The sequence below is a fragment of the Natrix helvetica genome (assembly GCF_964273705.1).
Source record: "Natrix helvetica genome assembly, chromosome: 1".
NCBI classification, from domain to species: Eukaryota; Metazoa; Chordata; class Lepidosauria; order Squamata; family Natricidae; genus Natrix; species Natrix helvetica.
The window spans coordinates 71,342,573-71,359,982 of record NC_138548.1 but is presented as its reverse complement, the minus strand read 5'-3'; the positions used below and the strand labels follow the sequence as shown (position 1 = coordinate 71,359,982).

General features: G+C 37.4%; 1 protein-coding gene across 9 annotated transcripts in view; it reads left to right on the top strand.

Annotated features, from left to right (window-relative positions):
• Positions 1-17,410, top strand: part of LTK (leukocyte receptor tyrosine kinase) — a 140,305-nt gene that overhangs the window by 59,621 nt on the left and 63,274 nt on the right. For all 9 annotated transcript variants that reach the window (XM_081935729.1, XM_081935727.1, XM_081935733.1 and 6 more), the window contains 5 exons: positions 5,705-5,844; positions 6,477-6,605; positions 7,289-7,438; positions 9,933-10,033; positions 14,755-14,927. In XM_081935729.1, coding sequence (XP_081791855.1) covers positions 5,705-5,844; positions 6,477-6,605; positions 7,289-7,438; positions 9,933-10,033; positions 14,755-14,927 — 693 coding nt within the window. The remainder of the gene's footprint in view (positions 1-5,704; positions 5,845-6,476; positions 6,606-7,288; positions 7,439-9,932; positions 10,034-14,754; positions 14,928-17,410) is intronic.

Here is a 17,410-nt window from a genome sequence, read left to right as displayed (position 1 = left end):
GAACCCTGAGTTACAAATATTCTCCTTCATTTTTCTCTGAAATGTTATTAGTATTGAAATAACATCTAGCTACCTAGATTTTTCTTTGATATACTCTAAGCTGTGTGACTATAGAGGTATATCACACAAGCCAAACATCTTGAGAAGCATCAAAATAATTTGGTTCTGGTGTAACTCATTGTGTTGCATCCTTGAGGGAGTTCTAATAAATCTCTTAAACACATGTGTGGGAAACTGTTTCATTAAAAAATACCAAATATATTATATATTTACGGTATATTATATTTTTATTTAATTTATGAAATGATATTATTTATAAGAATCCTTCCCATAAGAAACCATGATAGGATGAGACTTGGAAAGTTAGACACTAAAGGGGATTAGAAGGAACTAAAGATTATAATTAAAGGAGAACACTTAAATTTGACTTACCAATATGGAATGGAACAAAACATTTTAACATTGTATATACTAAATTGTATCTTTAATACAATAGAACCAGAAAATTATATAATTTATGTAAACAGACCTCTCCTGTAGAGCTCCACAATATTTTTTTTTCCAGACCCTTCATGCCTTCCTCAGGAAGAGGCTTTCTCAGCAAAAAAAAAAACTCTCAAATACAACTCAGATGGATAAGACTCCTTCTTGCAGGCAAGAATGAAGCAAACAGATCACCATCCATCTGTACTGTAAAGAAGTGTTTTTATAAGCCATAAACTCCAGTCTTTTCCCTCCCAAGTGACTGATTAAGCGCAGTGTTTCTCAACCTTGTCAACTTGAAGATGTCTGGACTTCAACTCCCAGAATTCCCCAGCCAGCGAATGCTGGCTGGGGAATTATGGGAGTTGAAGTCCAGATATCTTCAAGTTGACAAGGTTGAGAAACCCTGGATTAAGGGATACTTGACATTTGACTTGGTAGCCATTTGCAGCTCAGACATAATGGGTACATTATTGTTTTGTCTAAGTTGGAAACCATAGGTTACCATATCAGCAAAAACTATTCCTTCCTTTCATCCATCCATCATTACCAGAAGTGTGTTGACCTCCACTTTATGTTTGTATCTATATATGAGCATGGAGCATTGTTAGCTAATTTAACAAGATGCATCCTTTTGACATAAAATCAGTTGTAAAAGTATTGCCCTCCTGAGTTCATCTGAATTACTGCTGCAACAATCCATCTTCCACTGTCTACACCTTCGGCTTCATTCTGAATTCCATTAAATTAATTAAGTTGGCACAAAAAGCCCCTTTCTTGGCTCAAGCAGAAAAGGGTGGTTACTGATACCTCTGGAAAGGAACTGCTTCTTTCATACCTTGCAGTTTGGGATCTTTCCAGAATCTACTATAAAAGTGAATGGCTCCAGAGTTCTCTGATAGCTTCCACAAGAATCTTACTGAAATTCAAAGCAACTTTACAATTTCTTTCTGAAAGTCTTGATGAATAAATTTTAAAAGTCAAATGTGGCTGATTCTAGCACTTACTAGATGTAGGATTGTTTTTAAATACCGGTAGTTGTTTAAATTGATCATTACTTAGTTGTGCTTCTGATGCTGTTTATAATGTGTGGTGTGCTTTTTTATTATTATTTTGCTTATATTGCTCTTAAATGTAAGGACATATTTTAAAAATTGTGATTATATATCATGTGTACAGTCCTGGTTTGAAAACTCTTTAAGTACTCTACTATAATGCACACAATAATCTGGAAAACTCATAGAGTTAGTGGCTTTTGTTTACTGTGTCTCTGTGCAGTGCTAGTGACACAATGATGATTCAGTGCTGGAGAGCTGCAGGAAATATCCATAAGTACTGTTGTTTAAGAACTGAAAGATCTAATGTAATTATCTAAGTTGTGTTAAGGGCAAAACTGAACAACATCAAAAATATACCACAAGTTAATATATATTTGTTGTTTGTGGTAGATATGTTATTTGAAGCTGTTGTGATTACTGAATTAGTGAATACTGAAGAATTGCTCCTAGGGGAAATACACGTATAAGATTCTGCAAGCCTCTGGTCACAATTTCATCAACTGATCAATACATAATCTAGTTTTATGTGTGTTTCTCTTTAAAGAAACCTCTTGACCTTGGCTTGCCCCACGAAAATTAAGGCAGAGGTTGGTGAAACTTTTTTTTAAGAAGGTATCAACAAGTATGACATGTCAACACCAGGCAGTTTTACTTTACGACTTTGGCTTTCACAACTTGTTGACGGTATTGGCAATTTTCCTTCCCAAACTGGCTTGAAAAATTGTGACAGACTTGTTTGCCGGTGTGCCTGGCTTTTGGGCCTCAAATGTTTAAGTGTTTTGTTGTAGGGGGTGAATTCTGTGGAGATTAGGCAAATTTCTCCCATTTATGTGTTTTATGTAGGCAAAAGTCCATTGAAGAATGACTGTTCTTTCAACATTAAAGCCTATAAACAGGGAGAAAATCCCACATTGACTAACACTGATGATGTTACCTAGGTGTGTAATGAAATATCAGCAAGCAAACAACCAAGCTTAGGGAGCCTCAAATACGCCATTTTGAAAGTCTTTTTTGTAAATCCAATATAGAAAAGTTATCCAGGGCACTCTTGATGTCTTATTCGTATATCCCTTTTCATTATGAAAACATTATTTAATTTATTTTCTAGTGCAGCATTTTATTTTCCACATCAATCTTTTAACTTGCCATTTTCAAACCCACTTTCAAATCACTCTCACTCTTGTCTGGTAAAACCTATTCCTCTTCTATGATATATTTTAAACATAATCCATCTACAAAGGTAAATGTTCTTAAAATTAACTTCAGGCTCTATTGTTCAAAAATGTTCTTCAATACAGTATATTCAGTGTTAAGATATTTTGCTCCATTCTGTATTAGAAAGTCAAATGTAAGTGTTCTTCTTTAATAGTCATTTTTAGTTCCTTCGAATTCCCTCTAGTGTCCAAATGTCTGTGGGGATTCTCAGTCACCCAGGTCATAATTGTCTAAAAGGTGTTTTTTCAAAAGGCGACTGGACTGTTTTTTTCCTTGAGGAAGACGATGATGGCATTTTGCTTCTCATCTAAGAAGCTTCATCAAGTTGTGCCTGGATGGTGGGAGGATGGAAGGATATGTTCTGACAGGATGGTGGGAGAAGGATGGAAGGTTTACTGTATTTTTCGGAATATAAGACACACTCCCCCCCCAAAAAAAAAGTGGGTGGAAATGACTGTGTGTCTTATATAGCGAATATTGCAGGGGGGAGGAGATTGGTGTGGTGCTGATCAGCTGTTCCAGAATCGGTCGCGGCAGCGAATGGGCAAGATAAATACCGGATGGATGTTAGGAGGCAGATTTTTTTTACCCTTGTTTTCCTCCCCAAAAACTAGGTGCATCTTATAGTCTGAAAAATATGGTATATTACTTTGCAGTCATCTGGTTGTTAGCACTCTCCCTGAGAGCAGTTGAGACTATCAACCCCAAGTGGCCTCAGCAGCTCTCAGAAAGAGTGTTAACCAGATTACTGCAAAGAAATATAATCCGTGTGTGTGTGTGTGTGTGTGTGTGTGTGTGTGTGTGTGTGTGTTGTCTCCCATGTCTTTTACAGCCATAAAGCTATAAAGCAATGATATATCCAATGTCTTGTAGTACTATCTTGACATATGTAAGAAAATGCTTGGTTAAAATTCCTATCTGGAGCACAGAAGGAGACCTTCTCTATTGTCTGATCAACTATAAGATCCTTTGTTTTCTCATCCACAACTCTAAGTCCATCTGCTGAAACCCACAGGACTGCTTTAACTGCCTTCTTTCCACTAGCTTTTAATCTTTCCAGAGCATCTTCACATATATACATTCCTCTGGATTCATCCCCTTCTACATGCATACATGCATACATGCATACATGCATACATGCATACATGCATACATGCATACATGCATACATGCATACATGCATACATGCATACATGCATACATGCATACATGCATACATGCATACATGCATACATGCATACATGCATACATGCATACATGCATACATACTATATATATGTGTGTGTGTATATATATATATATATATATATATATTGTATTTGTGTAAACACACACACACACACACACACACACACACACACACACACACACACACATATATATATATATATATATATATATATATATATATATATATCCATTCCTATATCAAACATACAATCCAAATATTCCAGCTGGTTGGAGTATAGAAGAAATGGGAGATGAAAAAGCAGGGAGTGCCTGCACTGCCACATTAGTTGGTGGTTGGTTTTCTTACTGACTTTATTTATTTTATTTAGCATATGGTGATGTTACATTAGCCAGGAGACTACAGTGTGAGTACAAAGTAGTTTTTTGGTGCCAATGATTGCTAGTCTGTTCATTTCATTTCTTACTGGTAAGGAATGGGGCTGTTGGTAGGAAAAAGGCTGGCAGGGAAGCTACCAATCACTGCCATAAAACTAGAATGAGAAGGCTATAACTGGCCTCATTCAGTAACATTAGAATGTGGCTATAATTCAATAGTCAAGAAACATCCTGGAATTCCTAGCTGAACTATCTATGACAATTCTGAAAGTTATATTCAACACATTTGGAAGGCACACGTGGGAACATTTATTCAGATGATGGAGAACTATTTTGTTTCTTCTTGTTACTTGCCATTTTCTCACTCATCACTTATATCTGCATTATTGATCTTCATAAATATTGTATACTTTAAAAAAAATCATTGTTCACATTGCAGATTTCAAGGTGGGGGGAGGATGTGATGTTGAACTGTATTCTTAGAATGTGAAATTAGTCTCCTCGTGAAGAGCTTTGGTTTGATTGAGCCGGGGATATGATAAAATAATTTTAATAAATGCAAAGAAACATATTCTTCTCATTTTTAGGAATGGATCTAGGAGAGGAATATTTTATCAATCTTTGAAAAGTCTGTGTTCTAAAAATTAGAAGATGAAGCAATTTGTTTCAATATGGTCTATGTGCAATGATAAGCTTGAAAAGCTTATAAGCTTAATTACATAACCATTCATAGTTATATGAATTCATTCTTTTTCCCCTATATATTTCCTTCCTTCCCCCCCCTTCCTTGCATCCTTCCTCCCACACTCCCTTCCTTCTCCTTCCTTCCTTCCTTCCCTCCCTCCCTCCCTCACTCCTTCCTTCCTTCCTTCCTTTCCTTTCCTTTCCATCCATCCATTTGTCTGTCACATTTAGCTATTTTAATCACCATAATAGATCTAGGTTTTCTTCATTGTACCACTACTCATCTACTTTTTTTGCCTGTTGCTCCCATAGTTCCCTGTTTACATTACTAAAAATAAGTCAAAACAAATTAAAAACAAATTAATAAAAATCAGTTTTAATTGATGCTTACCTTATTTGGTAGAATCTCACAATATATGCTATTATAACTGGTCAAGCAAAATACTAGTGATTCTCATGCACTTGCTGACAATATAGTTTAGTCGCATAGTAGTTTATAAGCGGTATTAAAGGGCATGTCAGGTTCAGATCATAGCAAAATATTATTACTAACATGTAAATGTTTTCTACATAATTGATCAAAGCTGCACAGTTGTAAAAATATAACTTGAGATAAGGTGTGTGAAATCCTTTGGATACATTTATGCTTTTTATAGATAAACACATTTATTAACCATGTCAACTGCTTTGATTTTCAGGGTGAAATGGAAAATTCTAATAGGCTCAATTGGACAAATGGAAAGGCCTTTTGAGATTACTTTGCTGTATTCAAGTTGTGATGAAAAGAATTCTGGGGTTTTGGCACTGGGATCATTGCAACTTCAAAATTGCCTTCATGGTATGTAGGAATTTATATTTGAAAAAATTGTGATCATTGGATAAGATAAGCGCTCCACTGACAGTTTCTGGCCTAAGATTCAGCAACAAGCTGTGAAGTAAAAAAACTTAAAAATCTATTATTATCAATTTAAATTTTATTGTTTTATAATCAGAGTAAGCAAACTGTGGATTTCAAGCCACATGTGGTCCCTTAACCCCTATTTTGAGGCGTTATGGTGCTCTTCCGGCATTACGCAGTCCAAACTGCTGAAAATTCCCACCAGTTTTCAATGCGAAGTTAAATAAAATGTGTGCTAAGCCTTCGTATAGGTTTGGAAACATGGAAGGCGGGATTTTCCACTAAACCTGAAAAATGGGTCCATTCTCTTTACTACTTACAGCTTCAGGTGACCTTGGATTGAGGGTTGTATATACCCAGTGCAGTTCAGTTTGGGTTTCAATCCATTGCACAATTGGAGCAGATCCAGAGGATGATAAAAAAGCATGATCAGACTTCCGCCAGATTGATATTCATCCTAGAAATCTCATAACTACAGAGTCCAGACCATAACTGTGGTACATTTTAAAAGTCAGGTCAGAGAAGACTGATTTAAGTGTTGATATTTGTTTGTTTACTTGTTTTTCCTTCAGATAAAGATCTTTACAACTTTGATAAGGGATCTCCTATCCCCTGCCCAAATGAGGGCTGTGTCAGCTACCTAGAGGTTTGCAGTTTCTATTCTGATTGTCCAACCAAAGAAGAAGATGAATCCCTCTGTGGTAAATATGAACTTGCCTGTCTCTTCGGTCAGAGACTTCTTACTTGTCAACTATTGTAAGAAAGAAAATATTAAGCCCAACCTTTTGTAATCCTGCAAAAACTTCAGCAAGGAAGGGGAAAAAAAATATTGATTGCCAGGTGCTGAAGGCAGGACAAGAAACAATGGATGGAAATAATAAAGGAGAGAACGAACCTAAAATTAAGGAGAAATGTCTTGAAAATTAGAACAATTAATTAGTGAAACTACTTGCCTCTGGAGGTTGTGGGTACTCCAACACTGGAGGTTTTTAAGATGAGATTGGACAACAGTTTGTCTGAAATGGTGTTTGTGCAAGGGGTTGGACTAGAAGACCTCCAAGGTCCCTTCCAACTCTGTTATTCTATCGTTGGCTGTTATCATAAATGACTATTATTTCCCGTGCTAGATTATTTCTTAGATCAGAAAAAACCTACTATTTGGGTCTTGGCATTTTGATGGATGCTGGTTCCTAAGCAGTTGAAATTTTTCAGTTTATATATTTAATATTAAAGAATAGTAAGAAGCAAAATATTTAATGATTTTGGTAGAAATGTAAATTTTCTGTAGTGATGAGTTTCTGTGCAAAGTTAACCGTACTTCACAGTATACTGTGCTGATTTTTTTGTTTGCTTGCTTCTTATAAAAATCACTACTTTTTTCCAGATAGCCTAACAGAGGGGGCACATTGTTCTTTTGAGGAAGGTGCCTGTGGCTGGACAATAGATGGAAATATAAATTCTTCCTGGTCTATTAGTGATTTTTCAAGGATGCACGAAAACCAGCTTGGAGGATCTGCTTTACAAGCCACTGGAGGTATATTCCTTATTCTTCACCTTCTGTTTTAGCTGGAAGGGCATCTCCATTTGGAATTCTTTTATTTATTGAAATGTTGAGCAACTTCTGAGCTACATCTGTTGTAGAGGGACATTCATAGTGCTGCCTTGAGAGAGTTTGCAGCTGTGAAGGAAAACATATACGGTCTCATTATGTATGAAATCAGAAAACGGCCTAAGGAGAACATGAAGCTTTGTGTTTTTCAGGAGAATACAATCTATAAAATCTGTTTTGAAATTGAAATTATCTACATTTTGTAAGCAACTGATATTAAAGTTGAATTCTTAGTCATGGACTAGGAGGTATGAAAAACTTACTTTGAAACAAGTCTATAGGGAGAGTGAAATGGTGAAATAGTTATAGAGAGAACACCCACCTTTATTTCTAAGATGTTGAGGAGAATTACCTCACCTTTGTTAAGAGCTACTCTAGAATATCTCTTTTGAGAGGTAAAAAGAGAGATGGGCCTCTATAATTCTCCCCTTCTTCTAATAAGGATTCCACTCCTTACATGCTTTATTGAGGGAGGGATTTGTGCATTTCAAGTCCCACCAGGAAACCCATAGAAATGGATGGCTTTGTTCTCTTCTCCTTATGCTTTTTAACAAGACTATGATTTTCCACATACCTGCAAGTTTCCCTTAATATGTAGCTTGAGTATCCTGTCTATGGAATCAGAATGACTTCCAACAAGGAAAGAGTATAGCATTTAGTTTTGTATTTTTTTTGTTTAGAGCAAATTAGCTAAGGGGAAACTGAAATATATAAAATCATGTGTGATATGAACTAGAGCAGGACTGTCAAACTCCCGGCCCACGGGCCAGATGGATTACATGCTAGCCACACCCACACCCAATTTAGTGAAGGGAGAAAAAGTCCTGATACATCATGTCACGCCATATTGGTTGCAATATACAAATGAAATAATAGGAAAATATGTGATTGAAAGAAAATTTACAATAAGGTCTAGTGTTAAAAGGAATGTTTATTGGTATATGTCGCCAGAGAAATTGTTTCAAATGTAAGAAGGTATTTTGAATTTACTTTGGATATGTGAACAACATGAAGAAGTATTTTATTATGTCTGGTAAACATGTATTAAAAGATTTTAAAGAATAGAATAGAATAGAATTCTTTATTGTGATTGGACACACAAGGAATTTGTCCTTGGTGCATATGCTCTCAAAGTATATAAAAAGACAAGACACATTCGTCAAGAATCATAAGGTACAGCACTTAATGTCAAAGGGTACTGATTAGCAATCAGGAAATAATCAATATCAATATAAATTGTAAGGATACAAGCAACAAAGTTACAGTCCGGCAGTCATAAGTGGGAAGGGATGGGTGATAGGAACAATGAGAAGACTAATAGTAATAGTAACGCAGCCTTAGGGAATGGTTTGACAGTGGTGAGGGAATTATTTGTTTAGCAGAGTGATGGCATTTGGGGAAAAACTGTTTTTGTGTATAGTTGTCTTGGTGTGCAGTGCTCTTTAGAGTCATTTTGAGGGTAGGAGTTGAAATAATTTATGTCAAGGATGCGAGGGGTCTTTAAATATTTTCGTGGCCCTCTTTTTGACTCGTGCAGTGTACAGGTCCTCAATGGAAGGCAGGTTGGCAGTAATTGTTTTTGCAGTTCTGATTATCCTCTGAAGTCTCTGTCTTTTTCGGTTGCAGAACCAAACCAGACAGTTATGGAGGTGCAGATGACAAACTCAATAATTCCTCTGTAGCTCCTTGGGCAGTTTGAGCTTCCTGAGTTGGCGCAGAAAGAGCATTATTTGTTGTGCTTTTTTTGATAACGTTTTTCATGTTAGGTTTCCATTTTAGGTCTTAAGATATGATAGATTAATGTACAATTGAAACCAGAAGCTTTTATTCTGGGACTAATGGATAAACAGCTGAGGGGGGGGGAGTCATGGAACCTTGTGTTTATGTATGACAATTTCAGTAAGATTGTTATGTGCTCAAAAGAGGAATGGTGTGGCATTACCCATGATGGAGGAATGATTGCTAAAATGACTAAAGTCACCTCTGTGATTAGAGGAAAGACATCTACATTCATGGCTGACTGAAAATTTCTTATAGACTTTTTGCATGAGGCAGAAAAATTAACTATGGTTTCAATGATCAGGAAAAAATAGACAGAAGAAAAAGAGCTTTTGGGTAACCATAGTTTAAGAGACCATTTTCTAATCCTTCTTGTATTTGCTACAAAGAAATCAGACTTTTTTTCCTTACTATTTCTTTTTATCTTTTGCTTTTGCATTTTGTCCTATATTCTCTCGCTTTTTTAATTCTCTTTATTTTATGTTAGCTTTGAGGATATCATAAAATATTCTAGCTTCCAGAATATCATAAAATAATATCCTTGGTGAAACATCGGAATGTTTGTTCTAATATATTTTAAATTCTATTGTAGCTCAGTCCCAAAATACCATTGAAATCTAGTTCCATTTTTTTCCTCCAGGTCATTTTTTGTATCTCCATGTCAATAGTGAACACACAGATGGTTTTGCCCAAACATACAGCACTGACCTTCCAGCCATTCTTGCCAATGGATCCTATAAGGTACTTTAGCCTCTTCCTTAGACAATTAAATTTCACTTTGCAGACTTCTTGTGTGTGATTTTAGTGATATGCAGAAAACCACTAATAGAAAATCGTAGATTTTCACGGGTGTAGGTATGCTGGTTTTGTTGTATTCAGATCTTTTCTCATGTAAGATTGAGATTGTCTTGGCAACGTGGCGATACCTCCCGCCTACCAAACATCTGTAAACCAGCCCTAGTCAACAAACGAACCCCACCCACCACCCAAGCCGTTACAATACAACAATGCACACACAGACAGCACCAATCAGCACCAATCTACCAATCATGATAACACCACACAACCAATCATTCCACTTACTGAAACAAAGCCAGCACTCCATCCCGTCCCACCAAGATTTACAGAAAGACGGCAGCTCTGTTCGCACTATAAGCCAAAAACAACAGCCTGAAGATGGCGAGTGAGACCTCGCTGAAACGCTGCCAAGACAATCTCAATGTCAATGGGAAAAGAACCGAATACAACAAAACCAGCATATATATATATATATAAATAAATGTATGTATGTATGTATGTATGTATGTATGTATATTTTTTCATACTATATTCATTTTGGTTAAGAGTGTCAAAATGATTCTGCACAAAAGATCTGTAGTAACAGTTTTATGCTTAACAACTACCACTGTACATGCCATAGAAGCAGGGCATACATTCAGCCCCAATCCGGTTTGAAACCAGTTGATTTTTTTTAAAAAAAAACAAGCATATGATTCTATTTGACTGTTGGAGTCAATTTTCTGATTTAAAAAAAAACCAAATTGATTGTGAAACGTGAGACTTCTCATAACTTAAATAGCAAGATTGCCTTGATACAGGAGAATACAGCAGGAGATATTCCCTTGTTCTTATGCCATCCAAACCATCAGTGCAGAAGCACTATAATATGGGGAAACTGTGGAGTATCCCCAACTGTATTCTGGATGGTCTTCAAGGACTGTAGTCTTTATTGCAATAATCTAACCAGAAAATAACCAAAGCTCCAGTCCAGGGGTCAGCAACCCGTCACTCTGGAGCCACATGTGGATCTTTCATCCCTCTGCTGTGGCCCCCTCTCGCTGGTTGGCTCCACAATTGATAGCGCTTTCAGTTAGGACAGGTAGAGGAAAATGGATGCCCTGCTAGGAAGAGACTCTATGGTGAGGGAACCGGACTTATGGTCAGCTATAGAATTGAACATGGGGCTTCCGGTTAGGACTTTTGTGGCTCTTTGAGTGTTTAAGATTGCTAATCCCTGCTCCAGTCTAAAAAAGGATGCCGTTGGTGCACAAAATGTATCTGTGCAAAGCCCCCAACCTCCAGCCACCTGTTTCTCAAGCAAGAGCTCCAAGTCCAGGGAACCCCCAAATCATGCACCGGTTCTATCCATGGGAGTCCTGGAAAGAGTCATTGGGGAGCAACCTGCTAAGAAGAGATATTGAAATCCAGCCATCGTCCTGAAGAGCTGAACATCCAAAGGCATCCTCACATCAGTTCTGAGGCCTTTTTGGCATTCGCCTGCTGATGACCACTTCCCTTTCTAAACAGGCACTTTACTCTGTTTAAGTGCAAGTGCATTTGCCACAGGTTGATGACATGGCTTGCCCTCTGATGCCAGCTAAGCAGGTGATTCAGCATCCCTGCATTAAAATATGTTTTACGTCCTTGCCTCTATTGACTCACTTCTTCCAGTGGATGAAAACCCGAATGTGGATGTTTGTCTCCACTTTCCTTCCTTACAACTGCTTTTAAAATTAAATTAAAGCAAAACAGATAATGCATTACTCCTAAGATAGGAAAGGGAGTGGCGTGAGACAGCCACAGGTTAACCAGTTCCAGGCACAGCAGTCCTGGTTTATCTCTTTCTTTCTTCAGATCCAGAATGTCTCTGCTGAAACATGCATTCTCAAATGCCTAGCACCCCAACTCTGCTCTGTGCCCCCACATTATTCCATCTATCCTCAGGCAACAGCAGCTGGGGCATGCCCATGGGAAAAGGTTTGGAAGGAACTAACCCAAGCCACAAAATAACAGCCTAATCACAGCCCTCCGAACAGCTGCAACATCCACAAATGAGGATGCTCGAAATAACAATGTTTTGTTCTGCAAACCATGATCCAAGGTTGTGGGCATGCCAAACAAAACTCAACTTAGAACAACCTCTTTGAAGTTGAAAAGTTTCAAAGTCAAACAGCTTGCACACCTCTACTCCCAAATTCTTTTCTGTGGCCAACGATCACATCACGAATTATACGAAAGAAAGAAATAGTTGCAGGTATTAGAATCAAAGGTCTCTTCAGGCAAACTTTGGGCTACCTTGGTGTTATAATCAAAGTTGGAAAGGTGTTCATGCAACTGAAATTCAGAAGTGGGATGATTGAGTAACAGCAGATTCAACTCTGGTATGAAAAAGACACACACACCCCGAACACTTTATCCCAGAGTGAGCTGACAAAATAGAGACCCCTTTCATTTGAATTAGCAAGGTCTGATTAAGAAGCGTAGAAATAGCAGGATATTAGATCAGCTTTAAATTTGCGCATAATACCCTGATTTGTTCTAAAGCTAGTTACCATAGTTTCTCAACTTGGATGGAATGGATAACTATGATAAGAGATGTCTGGATTTCTATGCTCTTGCTCTAAAGAAAGAAACAACCAAAAGGAGGACAAGTATAGACAAAAGGCTTATTCATGGATTAGCTTATTAAGCCTTTGCCTACTTCTGCCCTGTGAAAGTGATACAAGGACTCTGAAGTAGGATCTTTCTCTCATTCCTGTCATTTAACCAAGCCCTCTCCTTATACAAGCCCAGTTATTCAATTCTCTTGACTTGTTTATTTCATTCTCCTCTCAAACGGAAAGATTTACCAAAAAGCTGGATGAGTAATTATCTTTTAAGTTGAAAATATATTAATTTGTCATACTCAATGTGAAATTTTAATTCATTTGTAACATATTGCTCTCCTGGATGTTTGGACTGTAGAAATACTTAAAATAAAATAAAGAAATGTAACATAAATAGTAGATAGGCTGCATTAAGAGTGGCCATCTGAAAAATCCAACAAGGAAAGAAAATAGCAATCCACTTATGCACCGATGTAAGGATGTGATGATTTGGTGTGTTCCAGGGATTTTTTTAATATTAGATTAATCAGCGATTCATATCCTAATAGTTCAGCTAGTTCCCCCTTTCCCCACCCCAGAGAAGAGAAAATGAGTTCAGGTAGTCTTTGATTTATGGCCACAATTGAACCTGAATTTTTTGTGTAGCAAGGCAATTGTTAAGTGATGTGCCCCATTTTATGACCTTTTTGGTCGTGGTTGTTAAGCAAATCATTACAGTTGTTAAGTGAACCGTGCCGTCAAGTGAATCTGAATTCCCCCATTGACTTTGCTTGTCAGAAGCTCCCTAGGAAGGTTGCAGATCACAATCCCAGAACCTCAGGACATTAGAACCATCATAAGATCATGCCAGTTATCACGTACCCAATGTTTGATCACTTACCTGGGGAAGTTACAAAGGTGATCACAAGTCACTTTTTTTCAATGCCGTTATAACTTTGATTGGTGTCCCAAAGGTGCTTTGTCAGGAGGCAATTGGACTTTCTGTTTTTTTCTTTGAAGACTCTCATCCAAGAAGTTCTTCAATTCGGAGTGAGTCTGTGTCTTAATTGTTCTGGTTCTGCCAGTTTATTGTTCCTGATGGCTGACTCTGTAGCAGTGAGGAGGTCTACAACTGGTAGCTGTTCTGGTGTTACTGCAAAATTCAGTCTCCCAGTGCCTCTTGAAAAAGCACCTTTGGGACAACCATGACCTGGATGACTGAGAATCTCCCTAGACACTTTGAATGGTGACTAAACAAATGGTTGTAAGTTAAGGACTATGAATACACATAGATTGAAAGGCAGACATTTTTCCCCTCTCTTGTATCCATGTAGAATGCTAATGATTATGGCATTGATCAGCTGTAATGTTTCATGCATCTGATCTGATGAAGTAGATGTTAATCCATGGGAGTTAAAACCATAATAAAAACGTGTTAACTTTCTTTCAACTTCTGCTCCAACTTACCCGTCAGTGACATGGGTGGCATACAAATTTAACTAACTTATTATATTGTAATTAATTATGCAGTGACACGTTTTCATTAAGTTATTTTCTGATACATGATGGTGACAATGTTGCCTTCACCCTGGAGCAAAAATTACATATATTGGCCTGGCAAATAAATATAATTTTTTCAAGGGCTTTTCATTTTTGCCCCAATTAGAGGAAACAGAGCATAAACTGAGATCACACCGCTTCCTGTACACATATCAGCTCATTCATTGCTTTCTCCATACACCTGCAGTAATGGATATCCTTTCTGGGTAGCTTTTTTTGTAAGATCAGAAAACTATCTTTTTCAAAACCAGAAAATTTGGTTCCACTTTATATGTGATAAAAATCATAAAGGCAGAGTGGCGCCTGGCTAATGAATGTACAAATGCTTGAGTCAAGCTTTCTTTTTATATTTCTCATCTTCGTGTGATTCATTCCCAGGAAATTGTGTGATGTGATTTTTATGAAGCTCATAACAGGATCCCCTCTGAATATAAAACTTTTTAATGTGTGAACCAACGTTATAGTCCTCAAATATGGTACTTGTAAAGGACCTCATATACAGCATTTGTCTGTCTCACCGCTTTATCTTCACTTTAGATCCAATTCTCAGCATATGTTTTTGGCAATTACAATGGCACCATTTCATTCACTGTACAAGAAGATGAAGGAGCAACCAATGGCAGTACAGCACTACAAATATGGGAAAAATCAGGGAGCTGGAGTGATCATTGGTTTCTCATAACTTTGGAAATGCCAAGCCTTCAGAACAGGTAATTATAACATCAGGAATATATATTTTGTATTTATTTAGTTTGTCAAGCATGTACGAGATAACAAGCATAAGCATAAACATGGACATGAACACAGGAAATGGGGACAGTAGGACAGGGATGGTAGGCACGTTGGTGCACTTATGCCCCTTTACAGATCTCTTAGGAATGGGATGAGGTCCATGGTAGACAGTTTAAGGTTAAAGTTATGGGGGTCAGAGGCTGTAACAACAGAGTCAGGTATAGCATTCCAGACATTGACCACTCTGTTGCTGAAGTCGTATTTTCTGCAATCGAGTTTGGAGTGGTTTACTTTGAGTTTGTATCTATTGTTTGCCTGTATATTATTGCGGTTGAAGCTGAAGTAGTCATTGACAGGTAGGACATTGTAGCAGACAATTTTGTGTACTACGCTTAGGACAGACGATAGATGGCGTAGTTCTAGATTGTCCAAGCCCAAAATTTCAAAGCTGGTGGCATAAGGTATTCTATTGTGAGCAGAGGAGCGGAGGACTCTTCTCATGAAGTACCTCTGGACTCGCTCAACTGCATTAGTGTCCGATATACAGTGTGGATTCCAGACAAACTGTATTTGAGAATTAGTCTGGCAAAGGTTTTGTAAGCCCTAGTTTGCAGTACAATGTTACTGGAGAAGAAGTTTTGCGAAATTAGGTTAACAACTCTTAATGCCTTTTGGGCAATGCTGTTATAGTGAGCTCTGGGGCTTAGATTGTTTGAGATGAGTACTCCTAGGTCTTTGACAGAATGAGGGTCATCTAAGAGGTTGTATCTGCCCAGCTTGTATTTGGTGTTTTTTGAAATATTCATCATTACTATCATTACCTGTGCATTTCTTATCTATATGGGTTATATGACTTTTAAGGGGGGTTACGAGACAATAGATGGAGGATTCCTAGAAAGTGTCTTCCTCCCAAGTCCTCCAAGCAAGCTTACTAGTTTGTCACAAAAGTATGCCATTGCGTAGCCCGATAAGAAGCCTGGGTGTTCTTTGTTTTTTTCTCCTAAACATTATTTATCTTACAAAGCATAGATGCAAAGTTCTATCCCTTATACTGCTGAAGGGAGAAGGGAGGACTGGGAAGGACAGAGAAGGAAATTGCAAGTGGGAAGGAAGGTGAGATTTACAAGGGCCAAGCTGGAAGAGAATGAGAAGATAGGTTCTGATTTTTAGAGCACCTACTGTATGGTAGCAGAAAGAGCATCAAAAGCAACATAAGTCTGCCATCTTTTTGCAACCTGCAGACTTTTAGGAACAATTAAAAGCTTCCAATTACCAATAGAAGAAGATATCAGGGTTGAACTCTGGAGTCTTGGTGTCCTATGAGCTTGGTAGTTTGGTGGTGCATTGATGATGTTACCTAGTTTGGTAATGAAATGTCTGCAATAAACCACCAAGCTTGGAGAACACTAAGGACCTTGCATAATCTAATTAATTAAACACAATTTTGTTTCCTACTCTATTCCCCACCCCCTCCTGATTTTGTGAAAGAGTGGCTCTCTTCAAAATGAAATCCTGATTTTAGTGATTAACAAAAAGGAAGCAAGAGCATTCTTCCAATAAATATGTGGTTTTAAATTATCTTGGTTTTTTGCTCATTTCCTATAATAGATTTATTTTATCATGTAAACTACTATTTTAATTTTATTTTATACATAAAATTAAAATTAAATTATTAAAAGTAAACTATATGTTTATTCCTTGCTCATTCTTACCCCTAGTGTAGTCTTTCATTTTATTAATAGGGGAGGCACATACATTTATTTTATAGGGTCAAATTATTGCAAACTTTGAAAACCCCTGCCTTACATTGTACTATCAATGTGCAAGATACTTTTCCAAAGAAAAACATTTTGTTTTAAGAATTTTACCATATAAAGTCATAATACAGGATGTAGAAAGAAATTGAATAAGAATATATATGTGCTTTGAGACATCATCACAAGGATACTGCCCCAACGTTGAAAGTAACCCTGGACTTCTGGGTCCCACAACGTGAACAATTTATTTCTCGCTTAGTTGTGATGAGGTTTTAAACTGTTACTAAGCTGGGGTTTGCGGAGTTAATAGTGGGGCTGTGCTTAATTTCCCCCAAGAAAGGAATTCTTGCCTCACACCTTCTCCCACCTGCTGAACTTCAAGTCCTAGGAGAAATGCTAACTTGCACATACACAGACACCAATAGCTCAGACAAAGCAAGCAAAGGTGAAAATTAGTTCTTTTTAGCACTGGAAGAACTTGTCTGCAAAGTATCATGCTGCTGGGAAGGAGGAGTTGCTGTCTCTCTTGTCTTTTGTCTGCAGTGGAAAGTATCTTTTACCACAGAACTTCAGCACAGTTCATTTTTGTTGATTAGAATTTCAAGTCAGCAGAAGTGAAGACAAACATGGATTGTCTTTAATTGCTTCTGAAAGTTTGGTGAATGGAGAGTGTAGTAATGTGGAAATTTTCTTAGACTTAGTGA